At 46.5% G+C, this 12028-nt stretch overlaps 1 protein-coding gene across 4 annotated transcripts in view; it reads left to right on the top strand.

Moving 5' to 3' along the window:
- Window positions 1–12028, top strand: part of LOC114021482 (E3 ubiquitin-protein ligase rnf213-alpha) — a 168566-nt gene that overhangs the window by 33958 nt on the left and 122580 nt on the right. For all 4 annotated transcript variants that reach the window (XM_043549414.1, XM_043549413.1, XM_037899152.2 and 1 more), the window contains exons 12-15: window positions 4243–4309; window positions 7353–7392; window positions 9302–9481; window positions 11113–11327. In XM_043549414.1, coding sequence (XP_043405349.1) covers window positions 4243–4309; window positions 7353–7392; window positions 9302–9481; window positions 11113–11327 — 502 coding nt within the window. The remainder of the gene's footprint in view (window positions 1–4242; window positions 4310–7352; window positions 7393–9301; window positions 9482–11112; window positions 11328–12028) is intronic.

Genomic DNA, 12028 nt, shown 5'->3' with positions numbered 1-12028 from the left:
GTTGCTAACATAGCTGAAGAAACCCTTCTTGTTACTCTTAACATCCCTTGCTAGCTGCAACTCCAGGTGTGATTTGGCCTTCCTGATTTCACTCCTGCATGCCCGAGCAATATTTTTGTACTCTTCCCTGGTCTGAAGGTGGAGAAAGACAACCTCACAGGCTCCGCTTCCCAGCCAAAGGAGGTGAAAGAAAGGTTGGGTCGTAAACATTTGGATCAGCCACATGTAGCCTCTAAATCCCAGGTAAATGGGAAATGTATTTAAACTTTCAATAACCTGGTTGATAAAGAAGCAAAGTTCTATCATGGATCAGATGTTGTCTAAAAGAAAGAAAACAAAGAGAAGGAAAAAACAGACGATTTCTGTAGTGCATAAGGTAGCATCTCTTTAACTAGTATGGGAGCCCTCTAGTGGTGCTCACTGTGTTCTGTGTTTTGGAAGCTGTTAGGAACCAGCCGAAGCAACCATGTGTATGTAGCTGGGCCTTGTCTTTGCATGTTCAGTGGACATAGTTATTTGGGACTAGAGCTGAGTGAATAACGTTTTTTCCCGGTTCACTGGAAATGCTGAAAAATTGGAAAACAATTGTTTTGTGTCAAAGCAAAAAAAAAAAAAAAAAAAAACCTTTCATTTTTTTGGTTAATCAAAAAGTTGAAAAAATTTTCATTGCAGGTTGAAGTAAACATTTTCTTTCATTTCAATTATGAGCCTTTTAAAATGGATTTTAATGGATAAATTATGAAATTTCCTTAATTTTATATTTTAAGTAAAGTTTGTTTCGGTCTGAAAAACTGAAACATTTTGTTTAGGAAATATCAAAATGAAATGCTTCATTTTCAATATATTTTAAAAAGTATTTTTAACTGAAACAATTTGGCGAAATCTACATGAATTTGGTAAATATTTTGGTGTCACTGAATCTGCATTTTTTAACTGAAAAAAAGGTTTAAGTAGAAGACTTTTGCCCAGCTCTATTTGAGATCACTTGTGCCTGGAGGAGGGTTCTCGATGTTGTTGTTGTTGTGTAAAGCACAAAAGACACAATTCCCAACGTGGCTATAGCTTAACTATGGAGGTGTCAGAAGGGTCTGTGGGAGGAAACTGTGGTTTAATATATTTAGTAAATATCTGGAAAGGGGGCTAAGTAGAAAGGGAGCAAAATTTGCAGAAGCCTGTGAAGAAAATCTGTGAGACCTAACCAAGCAAGGTGAATGGGCAATATCCAGGCAGAGGGAATTCAGCAGGAGTGCAAGTGGGGTGGTACTCTCCAGTACGCAGTACCGGCAAGACATTTTAGCAGGTATGGGGTACCGGAAAGACTTGGAGCTAGCCTCCCCCTCCGGAGAGGTGGGGGTGGGGGCTGTGCTCTGCTCCTTAAAGGAGCAGAACATGGCTAGGGAGGGCATTCATTCTTTATATGGCTTTAACAGCAGAATACATATGCCAACAAACTTAAAGGCTTTGTTTAAGTTTGTTAGCATATGTATTGTGCTGTTACATTGGTCAGGAGTCCTCAAAAAGGAGGGGTGGGGGAGGGACAGAAGGTGTTTAAACAGTGCTTTTTATTCTGTTTCTCCCCCTTGGTCTGAATTATCCATGACATCCATACTGCATCACATCAAGTCCAAATCACTAGAGGAATGCCTCTGCTTGCATTGACCAGAGGATGTTTGAATTCTGATGTCAGCCCAATGCTGCAGCCTGATGGGAATCAGGTGTTGTCCTCAGTGTACACAGAATTCTTCTTTCCAGCCAAACTAGTCGAACGTGCATTTTGTTAACTGGAACTGGAGCAGTAAAACAAAGAATACAAATGCCTCATTTTCCAGCTTTGTGCGTGAGAGAACTATAAGTGAAGATTATAATGCTGGACACTGATGGCCTTAAACCAGCTGCCTCAGGAATCTCCAGGAACTTTGCTGAAAATATGTTCCTCATCTTAGCAACGGATCTAAGACTTATCACACATCTGCCCACCTTTATTTGAATGAAGCGCCTTCTGATCTGACAGCTCAGACATTGTCAGTTTCATCCAGAACAATTTACAAACTTGGGACCTAATTCTGTAAACCCTTAATCATTTGATCAATCCTGTTAAAGACAATGGGACTATTTGCATGAGTATGGACCACTTTTGTGGTAAGAGTTTCAGGAGTCTGTTCCTATAAAGGAAGTTGAATCCCACATTGAAATGCAATGTTTGGGTACAATACCATAAAGCAGTTTAGGATACAGTTCTACTTAAAATTTATCTTTTAATAAGTCATACATATGCTGAAATGGCTCCTCACCCAACTCCCATATTCCATATAAACAAAATGAATACTACATATGTGGGGTGAAAGTGAGTAGTTAAGCATGTTGATGTTTGTATATACAAAGGGGGATGTCGGAGGGGACGGGGAGAGCGTGGGGGCCCCGGGCTGGGCAGAGAGGAGTCACATGGAGGATCACTTGTGGAGGTCACGTGCCCCCCGCCTTGTGTCCCTCCCATGAGTGCAGTAATGGCAAGAAATGATTTCTACTTGCACCACTGGAATTCAGTGATGATAAAGGCAAAGTAATGGACATTAGAAGGAGCAATTTCAAATACTGATAAACCTTATAGGAGTTTATTGTAACTGTGCCAGCTCAGAAGAAGTCCTTGGGTCCATTATAGACAACTTAGTGAATACCTCTGCTCAAACTGCAGCTGCGTTCAAAAAAGCAAACGAGATGTTCAGATGTAGTAGGACAGGATGGAGAATATTACAGAGACTGTTCTGATGCCGTTGTATAAACTAGTGAGGCTGCCCCATCTGGATACTGTGTGCAGTGCTGGGTCAACCCATCTCATGTGGGTTATTGCAGAATTAGGGCAGGTGTACACATAAAACATAGCAGCTGTGCCGCTGAAGCCCTTCAGTGCAGACACTACTGGGCTTACAGGAGACTCCCGTTGGCGTAGTTCATCCACCTCTGTGAGACTCGGTAGCTGTGTCCTCCCATAGACATAGCGCAGTCTACACCAGGGGTTAGGGTGCTGATTTTCACACCCCTGAGCAACTTAGTTATACTGATGTAAATTTATAGTGTAGACTTGGCCTAAGGGAAGTTCACAAAAGGGTGATGAGAATGATCAGGGGCCTGGAAATACTCTTCTATGAAAAGAGTTTGAAAAGACTGGAAGAGTGGTTCCTTTAGCGAGGAGATGGGTAAGAGGACACATGATAAAAGCCTGCACTGAGTGGTTTGGAGAAGGGAGATTGGTCACTTCTGTTCTCCCTGCCTTATAACAAAAGAACAAGAGTACGTTCAATGAAATTGAAAGTGAGAAATTCAAAACTGAGCAAAGGAAACACTTATTCATACAGTGTGTAGTTAGCCTGTGGAACTCACTGTCACTATCCATCACCGAAGCCAAAAGCTTAGCAAGATTCAAAGAAGAACTGGACTTTTATAAAGATAATGAAAACATCAGCTGTTACTTCAGACTGGGGCACAATACGTAAGAGAATTAAATCTGCATCAGCCATTCTCTAAGTGCTTTGGGTAAGACAGACATTTCCTCTGTGTTTTGTCCACACCAAACCCCAGAAACTAACCCACAGTTTAGGAGCATACAAATTGCCAGACAGAATCAGACCCAAGGTCCATCTTGCCCTGTCTCTGACAGTTCCCAGCACCAGGTATTTCAGGGAAAGGGATAAAAAACCCACAAAAACAGATGTGGGATAATCTGCCCACTATGCTAGAGTTCATCCTGGTCTCTGATAGCAAGATATTGGTCTTAATTCCTGTGGCAGTGAGTTCCACAGACTAATCACATGTTGTGTGAAAAAGTATTTCTTTTGATCAGTTTCGAATTTTCCATCTTGCAGTTTCATCGAACGTTCCTTTGTTCCTGTGGGGATGGGGAGAACAGGGTGACTAATCTCCCTTCTCTAACCTGGTCAGAATTTTATAAATTAAGAGTCCCATAACTTTCACCATCAGGGTTGCCTCAGGATTCAAGCCCAGCCCTCTGGCACTACAATGAAAGCCAGACCCCCAAGACACCCATTTTACTAGGCTGCTTGCTTCTCTCATTTTCAGTTAACGCAGAGATGACTGTTATGCCAGGAGTGCATTCCCTGCTGCACAGAGACAGGGAACAGGCCAATGCACTCCTTCCATCTCGGTTACACCGTAGGCCCTGCCGTTAAAGGGTCACCACTTTAGTGCTTTAACTGGTATTCATGTTTTAAAACTTTCTTTTCAAAGACCCAGAGCCCTGGCAGCTCAATGAGAGAGGAGCCAATGGAGCTGGAGGAGAAGCCTCACAGAGCAGGTAACCATTCCATTATTTCAGCACAAACGGGTTCATCTGTCCTTGGCCCAAAGCTTGGCCCAAAGCAGAGTGGTTACACAGAGCATTCGGGATCAGCTGGGCCCATGGGAACACGCATTTTAATACAGCCCAGAGGCAAGGTTCAGGAAGCAAGAACATAGGCCGCACTTGCCAAATGGGGGGCTGTATCCTTGAAAGCAGGAGTTCTGCCTGGGAAGGGCGTGGGGGTCCTGTGGAAACCTGCTGAACAGGAGCTCCCTCTGCAATGCTGTGCCTAAGGTGGCAAGGCAATCCCTGGATACAGAAGCAGTGGGATATCAAGCAGAGGCAGAGAGAGGGGCAGTGGGATATCGAGCAGGGGCAGAGAGGCTGGGTTACTTCTGTACATGGCATTAAAGAGATTGTTCCTGGAGACGGTGGCAGGCCTACACTACACATTTACAGTGGTGCTTCTGGTGAAGACACTGTAAGCCGACGGGGTAGAGACGACTCAAACCTGCTGATAGCGGGCGGGGGGAGAGGGGGCGGTACGGGACTATTACATGTGTCACCTCTGGGAGGAACTTCCAGCCCCACCTCCCTGGGCCAGGGCAGCCAATCCCGCTGCCTCCTGGGGGGCTGGGGCCACAGGAGAGGGGAGCACGTGCCTCTGGGCCGGGCCGAGGGCGGGATGTGCGGGGAGGAGAGGCTCACAACAACACAGTTTTCCCCACTCCTTAGAGCTCTGGTGCCATTGCGGACACCTCAGCAGGGGAAGGCATGCAGGCAATGTCCCTAACTTGGGCTGAACAAAAGGAACCTGCTCCCGGCGCCTTCCCCAGTAACACTCCCTCTTGGCCCCCCCAGCCTGGGGCCACTGTGTACGCCCCGTCAGAGTTACTTGCACGGGATGGGGGAGGCTCTGTCCTTCTCCTGCTGCACCTCCCCACCTGGCACATTTCCGGTTCGCTCGGCCCCTCTCTCTGGCAGCCAGGCCAGGGTGGGGAGCAGCAGGGGTGGGACGGAGCTGCTCCTCACACTGGGTGAGGGTTGTCTCTCCATGTCGTTGCTTCTGTGCACCACGGCAGCTGCCTGTGAGAGAGCCTGGCTGGGGACATGGGGGCAGCCCACCCACTTCACTGCCTGGGCCTGGCTGCCAGGGACTGGGGCCAACTGAGCCGGAAATGTGCCGGAGAGAAGTGCGGGGAGGGGGCTCCGGCTCGCTTGGCACCTCTGACTGGCAGCCAGGCCAGGGCGGGGAGACGGATGCCACTGCCTCCCCAGCTGGGTTCTCGCAGGCAGCCACTGGGGTGACCCAGAGAGGCCACCCTCATTCAGCATGAGAAGTGTCTCCATCCCATCCCCTCCACTCCCCACCTGGGCCGGGCTACCAGGGACAGGGGCCAAGTGAGCCGGAAACGTGCAGGGGGAGGGGGAGGGAGGGAGGTACAACAGGAGAAGGACAGAGCCCCTCTCCTTCCCCTCCCAGCAGGCCGAGCAGTGCAAGCTTTACAAGGGCAGCTTGGCGTTCACAGAAATTGGGGGGGGGGCACATGGTCCCGCATGCCCCACCCCTGGCTTTCCTGTCAGCTTAATAACTCCATCTCCGCAAGAGGCGGTAATTATGTCAGTGGGAGAAGCTCTCCCGCGGACATAGCCCTCATCTACACCAGCGATTAGGTCGGTAAAACTGCGACACTCAGGGGTGTGGATTATTCACGTCCCTGAGTGACGTAGTTATACCAAAGTAATTTTGTAGTGTAGACTAGGGGTGTGTTCAGTCTCCACATTGATGGTGAGCGACTGTTAAGGGTTCAGAAAAAAGCTGCAAGAATGATTTGAGGTCTGGAAAAAACCTTGTAGTGAGAGACTCAGAAGCTCAATCTATTTAGTTAATCCTAAAGAAGGTTAAGAGGTGACTTGATCTCACGATCTACAAATACCTACCTGGGAAGGAGATTTCTGATAGTGGAGAGCTCTTAAATCTAGTAGACCTAGGCAGAACAAGACCCAGGGGCTGGGAGGTGAAGCTAGAAGAATACAGCCTGAAAATAAGAGGCCAATGTTTAACAGAGAGGGGAATCACTGGAACAACTCACCTAGGGAACGCGGTGGATTCTCCATCACTTGGAGTCTGGTCCCTGCTGGTGTTCAGATCTGTGAATCTGGTTTAAAAATCTGCCTAATTTTCCCCTAAAGTCTGTTGAGCTGAAACATTTCTCCTTGGGGGCACAAGAAGCCGTCGCTGCGTGTGCAGTCTCACCGACACATGGCTGCAGCCTGGTTCTTACAAGGACATCCAGGACTATGGTGCCTAGCAACGAGTGCCCATAGGGAGGGGATCTGTGCTTACAAGGCAAGGCAGCTGGTTTCCAGCGGCCTCAGGTGTGGTGCGGGGAGGCATCTAGATCACGCCGTGTGCCAAGAGGTTCAGCACGAACAGCTCCTTCCCAGCTCTTCTCGTGGGGACGCCCACCTTGAAGGAGCTAAGGGATCTGTTCTTCCAAACCCTCCCTTTCTCTCAGGGACTCCTGCTCTGCATGTCTGCTCCCCAGACGAACTTTAGCTTTAGCAAAATATTTTAATGGGACTTTTTTTTTTCAATTTTACCATAATGAGAGAAAACTTTATCTGCTGCAAATATGACAGCCAACACATCGGGGATTTAACCGGGGCCTCCCAGAGCTAAAAGCACGTGCTGCTGCAGCTTGAGCTACACAGCTAACTGTGCCCGAATGGGGCTACAACAAGCCCACATCCTCTGTGGGTCGGGCACAAATGGGGGTCTGTCTCACCCACTCACCCACTAGCTAAAGAAATGGAGTTGGGTGAAAGGGTAATAGGACAATTGGAGCAGCAGATGTCAAATGCATTCTACCGACTGCATGTGAGCTAAGGTGTAACAAAGTATTCTGAGGCACTTTGACCTGTGGCCAGGTCCCGTTTGTGTAATGAAGATGCAACTTCAGAGCTGTATATGTTGTAAATTTGAAGTTTCTTTTCTTTGTTTTTAGCACATGAAATTTTGCAAGTGTAACTGAAGGCTCTTTATTAAAAATTGCAGATCGTAACGGAAACGAAGAGAACTCGGCATCGGAGGAGAGGTTTGTTGCGTGGTTCAGAAATGGATGTTGTGAAGCAAATGCAGTGCAAATAAGAGTGTAAAAGAAGCAGATGATGTACTAGGGATTTTACATGAAAATCAATGAAGCTTGAGACCCGAGAGTCAAGTGCTATGTAGTGAGCTCTCGGCTATTCTTAATCGAGCCAGCTTTGCTCTAACCCTAACCCTAGCTATATCAAAACCAGCTTGGGTACAAACTAGCCATTTGACAAAGCCTTGGGTTGGATGATTTACTTGAGGATTGGTCCTGCTTTGAGCAGGGGGTTGGACTAGATGGCCTTCTGAGGTCTCTTCCAACCCTAATCGTCCATGATTGTATGATTCTTCCATGATTCTACACGTACATGAGCTGCAGTCACATTTCCTGACTGCAGCGTAGACATATTCTCTGTCTTCCTTTTGTGCAGCACCCAGCACAATGGGACCCTGATCCCGAGCTGAGACATCTGGGTGCTACTATAACATAAATGTTCAGTCATAGTAATAAAATTGAGAGTCTTTAGAAAGAATCCCGAGTAGAAGCAGGCAGCGGCATCACCTCTGTGTGCAGCATTGACAAGAGCATGACTGGATCCTGTGTCCAGTTCTGGTGTCCACGACTCAAACAGGATGCTGCCAAATTGTTAAGGGTTCAGAGAAGATCTACAAGAACAATTCAGGGTCTGGAAAACAGGATTTAGAGTGAGAGACTGAAGTGGCTCAATCTATTCAGTTAAGAAGGTGAAGAGGTAACGTGATGCTTGTCTGTAAGCACTGACATGGGGAGGGGATTTCTGAGAACAGAGGGCTCTCCCCAGACAGAGTCAGAGCAGGATCCACTGGCCAGGTGCTGAAGGGAGACAAATTCAGACTGGCAACAAAGAGCCAGTGTTTAACAAGGAAGGAAATTAACTCTTGGAACGACTCCCCGAGAGACGGGGTGGATTCTCCATCACTCCGAGTGTGTCAATGGAGATGGGGCATCTCTGCTCCAGCTCAGGCAGGAGTTATTGGGCCAAAGGCAGGAATTGCTGAGGGAGATTACATGGGGGCCAGGCTGGATGCAGTCTCTGTCCTTAAAACCTTTTTACTAATGTGATAGCATGTGTAGGAGAGCTTTAATTTAACCCATAGAAATGTTATGGGGCACCAAGAGCCAATCTGCAGTTAAGCTGTGTTCACTTTTTGAATTAAAGTAGAGCTTCAGGGCCTGAGTCTCTGTGGCCTTTTCCGTTGTGTACTCATTTACCGCTGTGTACACTGAGTGCAAAATATGTAGGACGCACTCCCATGCTGATCTGCTAGCCTTTTCCACCTGCTTTGCACTCTCGCAAGAAGAGAGAATGAAAAGACTGAGGTTACTTACTTTAGAAACTATGTAAAATATGGAAGAAGGGTTATTCTTCCCAGATGGGGAACTGAGCCACAGGGTATTTGTTACAGTTATACCTAGGAAACAACTAAAGTCGGGGCTCTGTTGTGCTGGAGGCTGCACAGATACAGAGTAAGAAACACTCTCTGCCCCAAAGGGCTCATAGTTGAAATAGACAGGACAGGGGAGGAGTTGGGATTCAACGCACAGCAGCGGGATGGTTGGCAAATGTCATGTTAGTGCCACATATTTTTGTTTGGGGAGGGTTTTGTTAGGAGGTGATTAGTTAAGTAGTAAGAAGAAGGCTATGGGTGGGGGGCAGAGCAGGGGAAGATGAAATCTCTTGCCTAAGATTATTCAGGATCTGAAGTCAGATCCCCTGAGTCCTACTTCAGTGCCTTAATTCCAAACTATCTCTCCTCTTTTTAGGGCATAGTTGGGGAGAGGGGAGGGGCCTAGCTGCTCATGGTTTTCATGCCTGGGTGGCTGTGTGGAAGATGGTTTGGAGACTATCTTATGGCATTTTCATTTTTTCTAGTATTTTATCAGAGAATCCATATTTTTCAAGCACCATTTCCTCAATGGAAGACACAATGACTCTGGAGTTTGTTGCCATATGGTCTGAACATTTTAACGTTAATGAACAGCTTAAGAAGATTGTTGTTGCAGCCTACAGTCATCCCGGGAGATACCAAGAATTTGCTAGGATGGAAATAAGGTAAAATGACGCTGGAGTTGGATTACACTGACAGGTCATTAGATCTTTCTTGGTGGGGGAGGTGGCAGGATGTGATAATGAGACATATTTCAGGCAGCAGCTGGGGAATTCCCATGGGTAGAGTCACCACTGGCCTGTAGAAAGCAACTTGGACTGGGAATGGAGTAAGGGAGGGGCAGCCATGATGAAATGCAAGGGCAGAATCAAATGTCCACCACCACAGCTCCATTTGGCACTTCTGTGGGGGGAGACTTTGGTAACTGTTACCTCAGTTTCCCCCATTCCTGGGAGCTGTCCAGGGATGGTTTGGCCCCTGGCACAACTTAGGGCAGCTCTAACTTGTGTGGACTGGAACAATCAGCCTGGGATTGCTGGGAAGCAAAGGGACCTGCCACACCCCCTATAATGGCTGCTGTGAGTAGGTCCAGGAGTCAAAATGGAGTGGCACCGAGCCAGTTAGGACAGCTAGCTATATCCCTGCAGCAGGGGGAGAGGTGTATCCAGCTCCTGTGAGCCATGGGAGGATTGTAAGAGCCAACACACTGGGGACTGAACCAGGGACCCTCCAGAATGAAAATCACATGCAGCTACAGCTTGAACTAACACCTCATAGCCGGTGGCTGCAGCAGACTCGTTTCCTGTGTGGATTGGCAGAGAGGGGACTCTGCAACTAGGGTTGCCAGGTGTCCAGTTTTCGACCAGAATGTCTGGTCGAAAAGGGAAACTGGCAGCGTCCGGCCAGCACCGCTGCCCAGATGCTAAAACTCCGGTTACCTGCAGTAACCGTCCTCTGCTACCGCGGAGTGGGAAGAGCAGCACCGGCTGCTGGAGCCTGGAGGAGCAGTTCTGCTTAGCAGCTGCTGCTCTTCCCGCCCCCAGCCCTGATGGAGAGAACTGGTTGTGTGTGTATCCTGGCTGTCCCCCACCACCACCCCACTGTGCCCCGATTTCCCTGCCCCAGCCCCTCGCTCTGGGGACTGACTCCTGCTGTGCCTCGCCGCTCCCTGATTGGGCAGGCTCTGTGTCAGCTCCTCCCAGCCTGGCTCTGCAGGTGGCAGGTGAGTCCCGGGGATGGGGAAGCGAGCAACAGGGCGGAGGTTCTCAGTTAATATCATGAGAGCGGCTTAAAACTCATGAGATTTTTACAGAATAAATGTCATGGGTTCATTTTATTTATCTTCTGGTTTCTCAGCCCTTACAGGTCACATTTTCAAGCTCTTCTCTGCAATCATGAGGGCTAGAATCTTACTTTTTGTTTAAATGAGAGCTGAGATTCTCAGCTTGCAATAAATTCTGAGGGCTGGTAACTCTGGTCTTGTTGCACTGACCTCACTGCAGAATCAAAGCCTTATTTGGCTTTGATCATGAGCCCATTGAGGTCAAAGGGAGGTTGCTATTGACTTTAATTTAAAATAAACTCTTTATTCAAAATAAACTTAAATTTATTTTCTTTGATTTAAAATATTTTATTTAATATTTAATTTATTAATTAAATCCTATAATTTGTAGAATTTATATATATAAATTAAATTCTATTTAATATATATTTACTATTATTTATTTGATTTAAAATAAACTCTTTATGATTTAAAATAAACAACCAACTCTTCTGTTTTGTTTTACTTTCCTAGTTTCGAGAATAATTACGGCCTCCTTATCGTAGGCCAAGCAAAAATTCCTGTTTCGGCTCTACAAAGCAGACAACCCATCTATTATAAATATGGGATTATTGATACCTACACTGATCCGAGAACAGTTCAACTAGAGCATATTTATAAAACAGTGCAAAAAAATGAAAAGTCCCATCGAGTTCTAATTGTGCCCGATTCGGCCATCAAAGCAGGAGGTAAGAATCACATTTAGCCCTGTGGAAAATGATGACGGAAGGTCCAGGCTTGCAGGCTCTCCAAGTATAAGTACAAGTGAATCTGATTGTAATGTCATTGACTTCAGTGGAATCATTTCTGATTTACAGCGGCATGAGAATAAGTCTGAATAAATGGAAAACGTGGGCAGTTTGTGCAGTGAGTGTTCTAGCACAGAATCTCCATGGTCATTGTTGGGTGTTAGATTGTGAGCTCTTGGGGCAGGGACTGTGTTTGTACAGCGCCTAGCATGATGGGTCCCGGTCCGTGACTGCGGATACATAATACACCCAAACCCAATAAGTAATCTATAGTGCCTAATGCAGTGGGATCCTGGTCCATGACTGGAGCTTTCAGGTGATTCTACAATATAAATAATTAGAGCTGGTTAGAAAATGGGGCTTTTGTCTAAAGGAAAAAAAATTGGGGTTTTCAGCCATAAATGTTCAGTTTTCAGGGTTTGGGTTTTCCAATGAAAATAAAAAAAAATCAAGGAAATAAGACATTTTCAGTGCAATTCGTTGTTTGGTTGACAAGTCAATTTCACATAGAAAATAAATTTAGGTGGAAACTTTTTTGAGCAGCCCAATAAGAAATGAATGATACTGTTCCATTTAGATGTAGCCCATAATTAGGAGAGCTCCAGGAAACATTTTGGTTTGGGGAGGCAAAGTACCTCCCA

The sequence above is a fragment of the Chelonia mydas genome, chromosome 6, assembly GCF_015237465.2.
Source record: "Chelonia mydas isolate rCheMyd1 chromosome 6, rCheMyd1.pri.v2, whole genome shotgun sequence".
NCBI lineage: Eukaryota > Metazoa > Chordata > Testudines > Cheloniidae > Chelonia > Chelonia mydas.
The sequence above is the reverse complement of the archived record's forward strand: the minus strand, read 5'-3'. Positions and strand labels throughout refer to the sequence as shown.